This window comes from Thunnus albacares, chromosome 23 (genome assembly GCF_914725855.1).
Source record: "Thunnus albacares chromosome 23, fThuAlb1.1, whole genome shotgun sequence".
Taxonomy (NCBI): Eukaryota; Metazoa; Chordata; class Actinopteri; order Scombriformes; family Scombridae; genus Thunnus; species Thunnus albacares.
The window spans coordinates 13,149,427-13,162,328 of record NC_058128.1 but is presented as its reverse complement, the minus strand read 5'-3'; the positions used below and the strand labels follow the sequence as shown (position 1 = coordinate 13,162,328).

The 12,902-nt window shown below is 39.6% G+C and overlaps 1 protein-coding gene across 6 annotated transcripts in view; it reads left to right on the top strand.

Moving 5' to 3' along the window:
- zgc:113263 (uncharacterized protein LOC503753 homolog) overlaps nt 1-12,902 on the top strand; it is a 22,460-nt gene extending 9,558 nt beyond the window's left edge. For 3 of the 6 annotated variants that reach the window (XM_044342952.1, XM_044342955.1, XM_044342953.1), the window contains exons 3-24: nt 32-136; nt 390-485; nt 1,384-1,494; nt 2,183-2,306; nt 2,496-2,973; nt 3,337-3,404; nt 3,490-3,736; nt 3,904-4,082; nt 4,504-4,726; nt 4,808-4,962; nt 5,918-6,009; nt 6,206-6,363; nt 6,466-6,605; nt 7,922-8,174; nt 8,272-8,387; nt 8,469-8,706; nt 8,885-9,024; nt 9,120-9,369; nt 10,017-10,147; nt 10,597-10,849; nt 11,053-11,156; nt 12,000-12,902. In XM_044342952.1, coding sequence (XP_044198887.1) covers nt 32-136; nt 390-485; nt 1,384-1,494; nt 2,183-2,306; nt 2,496-2,973; nt 3,337-3,404; nt 3,490-3,736; nt 3,904-4,082; nt 4,504-4,726; nt 4,808-4,962; nt 5,918-6,009; nt 6,206-6,363; nt 6,466-6,605; nt 7,922-8,174; nt 8,272-8,387; nt 8,469-8,706; nt 8,885-9,024; nt 9,120-9,369; nt 10,017-10,147; nt 10,597-10,849; nt 11,053-11,156; nt 12,000-12,007 — 3,669 coding nt within the window. In that variant the 3' untranslated portion in view covers nt 12,008-12,902. Of the gene's footprint in view, nt 1-31; nt 137-389; nt 486-1,383; nt 1,495-1,702; nt 1,775-2,182; nt 2,307-2,495; nt 2,974-3,336; nt 3,405-3,489; nt 3,737-3,903; nt 4,083-4,503; nt 4,727-4,807; nt 4,963-5,917; nt 6,010-6,205; nt 6,364-6,465; nt 6,606-7,921; nt 8,175-8,271; nt 8,388-8,468; nt 8,707-8,884; nt 9,025-9,119; nt 9,370-10,016; nt 10,148-10,596; nt 10,850-11,052; nt 11,157-11,999 lie in introns of those variants that run through there. The other 3 variants (XR_006400492.1, XM_044342954.1, XM_044342956.1) reach the window with 3 other exon arrangements.

Sequence of the window (12,902 nt, the reverse complement as noted above, 5' to 3'; positions counted from 1 at the left end):
TAGTGTGTCTTTTGTGTTTGTGTACAACCAGCTGGTTCTGGAGATGTGTCGAGGCGAGCACCCAATGGACATGCAAACCATTCAGCCACATCTGGACAGAATTAAAGCTCCTGTTAGCACAGCCAAAGATCACCATGTAAGTAAACTGTGACTGGATAAGTTTGCTTTGAGTCTCATGACTGTCAGGGTTGTTGAAACTGTTAAAAACTTGTGTTTAATGTTATGAATGAACTGTTTTTTTCTTGAATTTGTATTCTTTTCCAATGAAAGAAACTATAGAAAAAGTAGTTTACTGTAGGTGTGGCTTGTGTGAGCAACTGTTGTTTGTTTCATTTCCTTGTTTCAAGAATTTCTTTGTTCATATGCACATGTTTGTGTGTGTATATCAGGTCACCATTAACCAGGTGGAGGAATCTGAGGTGAACTTTGTGGAGTTGGTGCATTCATTACTAGAGGATCCTTCTGACAGAAAATATTTTTTCCAGGTGAGACGACGCTCACTCCTCTAAATGATCATTTACACATTAAACTAACAAAAGAGTCAAGATATTATCATGGAAAGTCCCCAGTAATGTACCATCAGGCGTATTGTATATCCTGCAAGGTTTAAGTAAGACAGGCACTTTTAGGCTTTGGTATTGATATAACACAATACTGGTCTGAAAGAGTCATCTCATCTGCAGAGATACACGTTCAAATGAAGTATAAAACACAAAATTGGACTGAATATCGTAGAGTTTCCTCAGATCTTCTGGGAAAGGTCAATATTTATGCCTGTAGAGATGTTGCAACTTCTGTTGCTTGGGAACATGTTTGAGGACGGCTGCCCAGAAAGGGCCTTTGTTCCAGTCTTAAAGTTTAACATCACTCCAGGTAATGCCGGTTTTTGTGATCTGATTTTTGGTTTAGAGTTGTGTGTGGATAGAGAGAGTGGACCAGAGAGGGACTGATCTTAACAAATGCAAAACATTTTAGAGTTTTGAGTAGTTTTCTTAGTTAGAAAATCATTCTAACATTCACAACAGATGGTGGTGAATCAAACTGGTAACTGCAGGTGTGACAGTAACAAAAATCATCAAGAACCTGATCTGCAGCATTACAGAAGTTCCATTTTTGGAAGCATTTGTGCCAAACATAATACTCAACATGAGAGAAACACTGGTACCTGCTGCAAGCTGCAAGCTGCAAGCTGCAAGTGCAGTGAGGATACTGTACATCAGGAAAATGAAACAACCCCTCAACAAACATACGCTGCAACAATGAGCTCACTGGGTCAGGGCAGTTTTCCAATAACACATCTTAAATTATACTTTATTTAAGATGTATCTCTTTCTTAATCTGTCTATTCCTGTTTTTTATTTTTCTGTCTTTTTCTACTTGCAGGACATCTTTCCTGTGTACTTTGGCTCAAAGTACGATGCAGCCCTTGAGATGCTTGTGTGGGAGTTTATTTCAAGGCTGGAGGAGCTGCTGCCAGTTCCAGACTTCACACAGGTGCCATATTTGTTATTGAATTCAGTCCTGGCACACCGTTATCAACCAATCCTTACAATGATAATAATAATAATAATAATAATGTATGTGAGGGAAGGAGGGTTTGTTGTTCTAGAGAGGAGGATGCTTACCTGTTACAAGGACAACATTCACATAATAGGCAATGTTTTGGCTACTGTTATATCCCTGTTATGTTCTCTGCCCACTACAGTGTTGATGTGGAATGAACAGCTAGCTGGGGAGGTTATTAAGCTGCGAGGAAGGTCTGCACTCCCTTGTTGTAAGCCAAATGCAACAATCACTATGTATCAACGGGAAATAGGCTCTGGCATTATTCCAAACTGAGCAACCTTTTCAGGTGGCACATGGGCTCAGTGCAGGGACTCATCTGTCTGCACCACTGACCTAGAGACAGGGTTAACTGGGCGCAGGTGCAACTCAGTGTCCCAATGGATAGCCTCCTCCTCTCCCTCTTTGCTCAACCAAGCTGTTGCACAAGAACAAAAACAATACAGAGAAATGGTTTCAATTTCCTTAAGCAGCTACTGTTTTGTAGGTTGACACATTACCCCTCACCATATCAACTTATTTAAACTCAGTTTGGGACATTTGGCAATTTAAATAAAAGTAAATGCACAATAAATTACTTCAGGATTAACAAATCTAGCAATGTGTTCTCTCTTCTCAGTTGGCAGCTTTACTTGGAGACACTCCGTCATTACTAGACAACTGTTTACAATCCTTTTTCCCGCCAGAGGACATGAAGACAATACTTGAACACCACAGAAACCTTGGTCATTTTGGAGAAAAAGGTACTGTAGGTTTCAGTTTTTTCTCAGTTGATTGTTAAGTTTACTCATTGTAAAGCATTACTATTAAAACATTTCTAAGAGAGAGTGAACATGCATGAACAAGCATGAGTTTAGACATGTTTGACAGTTGCATGATTTATGTTTGCACCAATCTGGGGCTTAATGAACCATTTTTCCTCTCAAATTTAGATCCTAGATTATTACCGATGGATGACTGCATCCTCTCCTCCCTGTCCCTTCCTCCTGTGACCAAACCTGTCATGAACACTACCTCCTGCTCACCTGCTCTCAAAGACTCAACCCCTCCAGAGTGCAAAGGACATCCCGGTGCGCCCAACAACACGAGCAGCCTGGAGAGGGCGATCAGGGGGGGCTCTGAGACAATCAGACAGAGACTGAGGGAAACGGGGGACGCGGGCAGCTGGCAGCTACAGGTTAGAGGCGGAAACTGTAGCATTTCTCAGGAGAGGAAAGTGCAAAACTCAATTAACACACGTCCATGCGATGAAACTATAGACCTCACTACATCTAATGAGACAGCGGGCACGGACTCAGCAGCCAATGAGAACAGCCAAAGCTTCAGAGGAGAGCGGGTTCCCAGGAAGAGGAAGCTTAGCGGAGGTGTAGACATTCCCACAAAGCAGCCTATGGAGGCATCAGCTTTCTTGTAAGATTACCATAAATGTCTATTTGTTACATACAGTGGGAGTTCCCATTGGTTCAAGTGGGTAGGCATTTGTTGCAGTTGATGTGTGTTACTCCATATGCGTCTTGTCATTTAATCATCTGAAAATACTAATTTATCTCCTGTGTTAAGTGCACATTCATTCCATCTCTTTACATTCCTCATATATCATATTGTTTCTGAATTACAGCATGTTCGTTTCCAACCACAATACAAGTACTACAAACGCTTCCAAGCTAATTGTTGGAGATTACAAAGTGATGAGATATCACTACGATTGAATTGGAAAATGGTGTGTAAGCCAACATGACATGTTTATCTGTGACATATTTTTCACCTTTGCAGGGATTCTTCTGTGGATGATGAGAATTCAGATGAGTCTCCTCTAATCTCAATATGGGGAGAATATACAGGTTTGTACAACTTCTAAGTGGATCAATGGATATTCGCCTCTGTCTAACCTCAGGCCTTTGACTAACTCTTCACATTTCATTTTAGACTCTCAGGAAGGTTCTTTCCCAGTTGTAACTGACTCAAAAGTTCCCTGGTCGGACGAGGAGACGCTCAATCTGCTCGACATTTGGGGGAAGGACTCGGTACAGCGGGCTTTGAAGGGCTGCTTGAAGAACCGTCATATATTCACTCAGATCGCACAGAAGATGGCAGAGAGGGGCTACATGAGAACAGTTCAACAGTGCCAGACCAGGATCAAACGACTGAAGAAATGCTTCCGAAAGAACAACAGGTGGGTATTAAATGACAAGGTTTTTGTAGCTTTTTTCCTGTCTTCCTGCTTGTCTTTCTGTCCAGTAACTTCATTTTGTCAGATAATTCATTTTAGCCTTCATGACTGTGGGGGAAAAAAAGCAATTCAAGCAAAAAAATGTTGCATTTTCCCTGATCTAACACCAGAGGGAACTCCAGGTTGGAGTATAAATATTACGAGCAGCTGGAGCGAGTACTTGGCTCCTCAGCTTCCTCGGCTGTTCCTGAGGTCACCTACGATGTTGAAGAAGTCATTGATGAAGATGAGTCCCAGGACGACGATGAGGATTTGCAGTTCCTGGGCCACACGAGTCGACAGGAAATCGGTATGATGTCACCATTCTGTAACTGAGTTAATCAAACCACGGCGTCATCAGTGGTGTTAGATGTTTTATAACTTGAGCCTTAACTTTAAATTCTCTTTTTTTTGAGTTTATATTATTTGATTAAAAATTCAGACGCAGAGCAGACATTATAGATTGTTTAGGTGATGTTAAAAGTTTTCTACAAGGCTGTATCCAAACTACTTTACATGTCAATAATCATATATCAGATGAACTTAATATGAATAGATAAAAGGAACAATACATTTTCAAAATAATGAAACAAAATGCATCACCACAAACTACATCCTGTACTCTAAAACTACATTAATTCAACTCAACTTTCAAACAAACTCAACAAAAACTGAACATTAGTGGGTAAAAAATGCTGTAATTAATTAACATTTTTTTATGTTTGCTTAAGGAACTAGAAGCGTTCCCTGGACAGACTTTGAGACGTTGGCCCTCATCAACACATGGGGTGAAGACAAGATTCAACAGGAGCTGAGAGGAATGCACAGAACCGGGCAAGTTTTTTCCATCATATCCAACCAGATGGCTGCCCAAGGATTCTCCCGAACACCCGAGCAGTGCCAAACGAGGCTGAAGAGGCTGAAATCAAGTTTCAGGCAGTGCTACGAAAACAAGTATGTGTGCTTAGAGCAGAAAATAATAAAAGGAAAAGTTCAGGATTTTTGCTGATATATCCTCTCATCCCCAAACATCAGCATGAAGGGACTGGAGCAAGTTCAGTGCAAGTTTTACGATGAACTGGCAAGAATTTTAGTGAAGGACCTCCCTTCAGTGCCGCAGTTGGATGAAACACCAGGAGAGGCTGAAGACGATGACAACGACTTTCCTGCCTACTCCCATCAGGATATCGGTAAACTCAAATGTTCTCTACCAACTGTAGGGGTTTTGGGAAGAGAGTTCAGATTAACCAACTGTGGCATTTTTACTTTCCCTACACTGCATCATCTTGCCCTCTAATGTCTATACACTGACCAATCACAGTGTGTCCCTGAAATCTAGCAAAAAGCAGCACAATCTAACGAGCATAAAAAGTTTTCCAACTTCGACTCAAGTTATAGTCGAAGCCTTTAATGAGAAACTGCTGCTTTTAAATAGTGATTCATTGGGTTTAAGATGCTGGTTTTAACATATTTTATTTTTTGACATGGACCTACACTTTGATTTTTAACCTCACCTAACCTATAGACACAAAAATGTGCATCTATGTTTTGTCCTCTTGTTGTCTGTCTTCTATTAATTAGCACTAGACACAATTTTCCACATTGTAAATCTTTAAATTCCTAACTAACTAAAGTGGGATTAGACACTGCTACACCAGTCAATCCAAAAAGACGAGTAGCGCTGTTCAGTGTAATTCTGCCAAATTTCTCATCAACATAATTTAAACTGCTGAAGTGAATCATGTGCTCCAGTATCTTCTTTGGATGCAGTTTTTGAGAAGTGGCCCATTGAAATGTTTGTAATAATTTAAAACCACTTTCAAGATGATCAGTGTAAATGCTAGATTGCATCTCTTGGCTCATCTAATTACTGCATTTGAACCAAATTTATTGTCATAAAAATAATAATACATACAAGTGATTTATTATAACTGTACTGTGATGTATTGTTTAATAGAAATATACATGTCATATTTGTCACAAAACCTGTTTGGCAGTTGGCCAAGCAGTGTGGCCAACACAAAACAAGACAGTGAAATGTAAAATTAGTAAAAATGTGTAGATGGTCGGAGTCAACTCAGTTGTCAAATGAAGTGTGAAATCATCCATTCAGATTTTTTCTTTCCTTTATCTTTATTTCTTCAGAGTCCGCTGTGGGCATTCAAGAGGACAGGAAGAAAGTCCCCTGGTCCGACAAAGAGACCATCATCCTTTTGGAGATTTGGGGAGACCCACAGGTAGAGCAGACTGATATCAATCAATCAGACTGAACTGCCATTTCATTTGACTTCATTATTGCACTTCCCAATTTGAATCACCAAAGAATAAATTAAAGATTAGGCAGCAATTCAGCGGTCTGGAACCTCATCACGCTTTTTTTTTCCAGACGTTCAAAAGCAAGGTGAAACTGATATGAATTTCACCCACATTTAGGTCCAGCAGAACCTGAGACGTTACCCACACAACGGTCACGTTTTCACAGAAATATCAGAGAAACTCTGCGCCAACGGCTACCCTCGCAGTGCAGAGCAGTGCCACACCAGAATCAAACGGCTGAAATCCAGCTATCGCCAGTGTCAGGAAAGCATGAGGTAAACACTGCACGTGAATATTCATCTTGTATGCTGTACTGTTGACAGCGTGTTTGTGTGTCTGTTTAAGTCCTTTTTAATACCTGACTTTACCGTCTGTAGCTCATCCGGGACTGTCGATTTTAAATTCTACGATTTGCTGGAACAAATCCTGGACAAGCAGCCATCGACATCTTCCACCGTGGTAACAGACTCCATTGAAATATCCGAAGACTCCAATGGTGAATCAGTGTCTGAAACAGGTAAAATATCCCCTCATCTCTTCAGTGCAGTTTACAGCACAGCAGCAATACTCAAGATTTCTGAGGGTACAGTTATAGAATTGTACAATTTAAACGTTTGTAATGTTTTCTTTCAAGTAGTATAAATACAAACAAACAACAAAAAGACATTATTTTGCTTAATTTGAGGATTTGCTGTCTACTTCTTTGTTATATCATTGTAAATTAAATATCTTTTGTGGTTTGGACTGTTTGTCAGAAAAAACAAGCAGTTTGAAGACGTTACTTTGGGCTCAGGACATTTTTAATTATTTTCTGACACTTTATAGACCAAACAATTAATTGAAAAATTAATCTTTTATTGATTATGACAATAGGTTCATTCATTCATGCTCCTATGAGGTTGCTCAAGTGTTTCAGAATTTGCAAAGGAGCTACGAGTTGTATGCTAAGGTTTACTTTAGGTTTTTTTAGGTGTCATATATAATTTTTTTTTATTCACTATTGTAAGATTTCAGTTACTTTTTTTCTGTAAAGCAATTACTAGCGTGTAAAAGCAATGGGAGAAAATCGTGGTGAGCCCCAAATACTTTCAGGAATTATATACAGTAAAAAATAAAAATGGTCAGTACACCTACAATAATCATAAGAAGCTTATGTATGGATAACTCATGGACTGTTCACGTCATATAATAGGCTTATGTGATGTTGATTATTGTGCAATTTTGAGCATTTTCAATTATGAATGGAATCACTGTACTTACAGTACACATGCTGAGTTATAAATGTTACTGTATGGGAGTGAATGGGTCTCCCATACACTTAAAGCCCATGAAACCTCTGACCATGTGACAATTACGATATAATGGTAAATGCTAAAATATAGTGTAAGAATAGCACAAGTAGAAAAGAGTAACACAGCAGTATCTGTCTCAAGTTAGCTAACAGTAATTAACTTTGGCCACGAAAGCTACTGGTCATATCAGACCAAGTGGTGCACATTATTGATGTTTAATTCATTTTTTCATTTGTAAGAGGAGGAATGTGTTATTTCTTGTGAGAAAGAGTGGATTTAATGCTTACATAACACATAATTACTCACAAAATGTATTTGTTATCTCATGTAGAGTTGATCCACGTGCTGTACAAAGCATTTTTAAATTAAGAGAAATAGCAACCATTGTATTTTTATGCTTCACTGTATTGGAATTTGCTGCATAATAGGAAATGTAATAGTATAGCCAAATCAACTTTACTGGCTGAAACTACAGTAACTTGTGAAATAGTGCATTCGTACCAAAACACAGTGCTGACACGCGTTGTGTCTCGACTGTAAGATGGAGAAATCAACATGTCTGCAGATAAACCAGCACCCGGCTCGTGGTCAGATGAGGAGACCCTGGCGCTTATCGATATCTGGGGCGAAGAAGAAGTTCAGAGGGCGCTTAGGGGTTTTGTCCACAACGGGCACGTTTATGCCGACATTTCAGAGAAAATGCACGACCTCGGATACACGAAAACCCCGGAGCAGTGCCGCTGGAAAGTCAAGTCACTGAGGAACAACTTTCGGCAGTGCTACGACAGGAAGAAGTGAGATCTATCTTTCTTTCTGTTTGCCTTATTGTTTGCAAATATAATCAAGTAAAACCAACTAATAGCCCTTGTTACAACTTTTCACTCTTTCTAGATGTGGAAGAAGAGTAGATTATAGGTTCTACAACCAGCTGGAACAAATACTCGGACCGGAGGCGGTTTCTGTTGATGAGTACGATGAAAGAGACGAACAACCAGAACAGGATCCAGGTACAGTCAACATCCTTTCACACATTCGCACAGCAGAAAAAGAAATGCTCTATTTGATAAGTTTTCTGCTGCATCTGCCAGCAATAGGAACAGACAGTGTGAACACAGTATGGACGGAGCAGGAGACGGCGGCTCTCGTTGAGGTCTGGGCGGCAGATGACGTGCAGCACAGCCTGAAAACCTGCGTCCGTAATGGGCACATATTCATCGACATATCGGAGAAGATGGCCGCCATGGGATACATGAGGACAGCGGAGCAGTGTCACTCCAGGATCAAAAGGCTGAAGAAGACTTACAGGCGGTTCTGCAACAGCCGGAGGTAAATAAAATGGAGGAGTGATTGTTTGAGAGACATTTTATTCCAAATTTTAGTAAAGGTTTCTTCAATTGGTTATCAGAAAACCATCAAAAGGCTGTCAGAGCACTTATCTTAAAATTTTGAAAATGTCCACCACAGCACAGTGTTTCCAAGCTAACCTTTGATTTATGTTTTCCAGAAGTGGAGGCCGGCCTGCAGTGTTTCGGTACTTCGACCTCCTTGCGCCGGTGCTTGGTGACAACTCTGTGTTTGCCGATGTGGACGGCACTGCTGCTGACGCCACCTTGCAAACCCTTATGGACAAGGATCCTAACATGTGTAGGTTTAAATACAATCAAATCCACTTAATGAGTGAAATTTGTGTCATTATGCTTTTAAACACCCAATAGTAAAGCTGTTGTTCCTCCTTTTAGTTGAGCAGCCCTCAACCAGCCACCTCCTGTCCGACCTGAGCAGAAAGACACCCTGGTCGGACCAGGAGACTCGCACGCTGCTGGAGATCTGGGGTGAAGATAGTGTCCAGCTCACCCTGAAGGGCTGCCTGAAGAACCGCCACGTGTTCGAGTACATCTCCGAGAAGATGGGTGACCAAGGATATATAAGGACCTCAGAGCAGTGCTACACCCGCATCAAGCGCCTTAAGCACGGCTTCCTCCATGAAAAGTCAGTAATGACACAATTATGTCTTCTTCTAAATAAAAGTATCAATTCTATTATTTCTATTTTGTATTTAATAGCCATTTTGGTTGGTTATGTGTCAGACACCTCTGCACATGGTCGAACTTTATGGTAATATAAAGCATTTGAGAAAATCTTTTCTACAAATGATTTTTGATAAAATGTTGTCAAAATCTTTGGGAAAAACCCTCTTAGCCTGTTTTGGAGGTGTACGATTGAAAATGCATCTCAAACTAAATTTGTTATTTATAGGATATGGAAAATCATACATGTGATATTTTCAAAATGTAAAGGAAAATGATTATTATGCACTTATTATTTTGCACAAAGTAATGTTAAGCATGGCTGCAAGAAGGTCTGCATTAAATGTCTTACACAGGCTTCACCCAATTTTATCAATATGCTGCAGCGTTTCCCTCGTAGCATCAGTCCTGACACTTTGAGGCCTTGATAAAGTTTTGATGTGATCCTGAGCAAATCATAGGATGTTTGATTTTGACCAATGAACATCACTCTCTCTGTAGTTTATCATGGAAAATGTTTGTGATTAGCTTTGCCAGCTAATTGCCAGGCTATATATTCAAATGCGAGGTGACTGGTGGTAACTGTTTTTTTGTCTTCTTTACCCACAGAGAGGAATATAAATTCTTCAGTGAGATGGAGAAAATCTTCAGGAAGGAGTTGAAAGTTGACGGACCAGTCGCAGACACGTCGATTATAGATGAGCCGGATGAAGGCACCCTTGAACTGAGCCAAAAGAAAGGTGAAACAAAAAGAAAAATTCACAACGGCAAGGTTGCATGTATAAACATTTAGTTGCAGGACTGAAATGTTTGAAATTAAAAAATCCTACTCAGTTTTTTCTAATCTTTAGGTCATTTAGCCAACTCTTGTGAATTGGATTATTAAGTGAATGTAAAATTTGTACAGTGTTGATATTTGGCATCTAAGCTCTGACTTTGTCACTCCCCACAAAAAACACCAACCTTAGCAGAGCAAGGACTGGGGAGTGATGATAGCAACATTTTAGACATTTAAATGAGTTCATGAAAAGTGATTTTGCTTTTGGCCAACCAAAATAATTCCCCCTTTTTTTTTTACCAAATGAGTACAGTGTAAATAAACCTGGGTAGCTTTTCTAATTATCATAATTAATGCCAAATACTGTAAAGATAATGTTTTTTATTCTGTGAACTCTATCTACTTTTTCAGCTGGCTCAAGTAACCCATGGATGTCCGATAGCTCTAAGCTACCCTGGAGCGACGGGGAAACCGAGGTCCTCCTGGAAATTTGGGGGAGCGAGGAGATTCAGGAGAACTTGAAAGGCTGCACCAAGAACAAACACATCTTCATCCAGATCTCTGAGGTCATGGCCAGCCAGGGCTACCTGCGCACTCCTGAGCAGTGTCAAACGAGGATAAAGAGGCTGAGGGCCAATTTCCGACACTTCCTAGAAGGCAGAAAGTAAGCATGTTTGTATGTTGTTGGGGGATGACCAGGAAGCACAATGACAATGTTGGAGTCTGAACATTCACAAATAAATACAGTTTTATTCTCTAAACATGTTTCAAACCTCATAATATTTGATCTACTGCTGTTGCTGTAATTTGTGGCATAATTTTCTGTCTCCTTATAAAAAGCTCTGAAATTCTGTCTCATGTTTCCAGAGGAGAGAAACAGGAATGCAAGTTCTTTGACCAGTTGGTGCAGATATTTGGCAGCAAGTATGTAACTTCTGACCCGCAGGCTGAGGATACAGCCAATGTCGTAGGTAAGAAAGCACACTGTCTGTCATGTCAGAGATTTTCCATCTTTAGACAGTAGCTTTAACAATAATGCCTGACCTAGTAAGCTATGACAGTTCATAGTATAGCAGTATCTCTGGTCCAATTCCTATTTCAAAAGTTAGATGTCATGTCACAGCTACTTTGAGGATTTATTGTCTTTATTGTATTTTTATTTTTTAGTTGAACACTGTATACTGCACTGTGTACACATTGCAGAAATGTTGGTACTGTTTTCGCTTTAGCACTATTATTATATTACTACTAAAGCAACAACCATTACAGGAATAGTTTGACATTTTGGGAGCAGCTGGTTAGCTTAGCGTAGCACAAAGACTGAAAACAGGGGGAAACAGCTAGCGTAGCTCTGTCCAAATGTAACAAAAAACGCCTACCAGCACCTCTAACGCTTACTAACATGTTATATCCCTAACCCATTCAAAAACCGAAGTTAAAAAAAACATTTCTTGGTTTTACAGAGAATTGTGTGGTGTTGTTTCTACACTTCTGTGTTTTTGTATAAAGTAAATAAACTAAATATGAAGTGTTAATTAGGGAATTTTAGAGGTGCTAGTAGGCAGATTTTGCTAACGTTGGACAGACTCAAGCCAGCTGTTTCCAGTTCGTATGCAAAGTTAAGCTAACCGGCTTCTCGCTCTAGCTACATAGTTAGCGTGGAGACTAGAGAGTCTACCAATCCTCTCATATAACTATTTCTCTCTCATTTCCCTGGCTAAAAAAAATATAGTGCAGCAAAGTAGCTAGCTGCTATCCGGCTCTTTGAAATACACAATTTAACGTCTAAAATTTGCTTTCTCTCTCTGATTCAGAGTCTTGAAACCGTCTGTCCATTATTGTAGAGCCATATTGAGAGTACACAACAGCAGCAGATGGAAGAAGGAGAACAGCCAACAAGGACATTCATGCAGAAACTGTGAATATAACAGCTGTGGTGTGCAGTTGTTTACAGATGACAGAACAGGGCCTGTACAGGCTCATTCAGATCTACATTTGCCTCTGTATATACTTCAGATACTTTTACATTCTTCAGACATGCAGACCTTCTTAGGCTTGGACTGCTGTGAGTGTGTGACTGTGTGTTTGTGTTCCTCCACCAGAGTGTCTTTTTGATTATTTACGACAGAGCCATGACACTAAAACCAGGACGCTCAGGGCTCGAGGGACAAGAAAGAATCTCTGATTTTGACCTGGTGGGAGTCACACAAGATGCTGTCTTCCTCTGGAAAACATGTTTTTACTTGTATAAAATTTATTTTGTACTTGAATTTGAAGTAAGTGAAGCAGAGCACATGCAAAAAACGAATACACGCAAGGCCTCTAGCACTGTAACCACAGCCTACATTCGCTTTTTGGTCCTAGTTCAGATTACTTTTGTTTGTCATGTTTGAAATCTAAGTGGTGAAAAGTAAAAGATGAATTTGTTACGTTATTTCTTATTTTTGTTCAGAATTTTATTTATTTACATTAATGTTTACATATGTATTTCAAAGTTTTACAATTTACTTTAAATATGTTACTCTTTGAACTTTGAGGCATATTTTTTCCACAAATGTGTAGAGGTTTTGTCATATCCATTAAAAGAAACTTGAAATGTCTGATTTAGGATTTATTTCTGTGATTTGTTGTGTGTAATAAAAAAAATGTGTTTAAGATTTCAGACTTTGTACAGAGGAACCATAATGAAAACAATAAAACCAACAGCAGAAGATGAA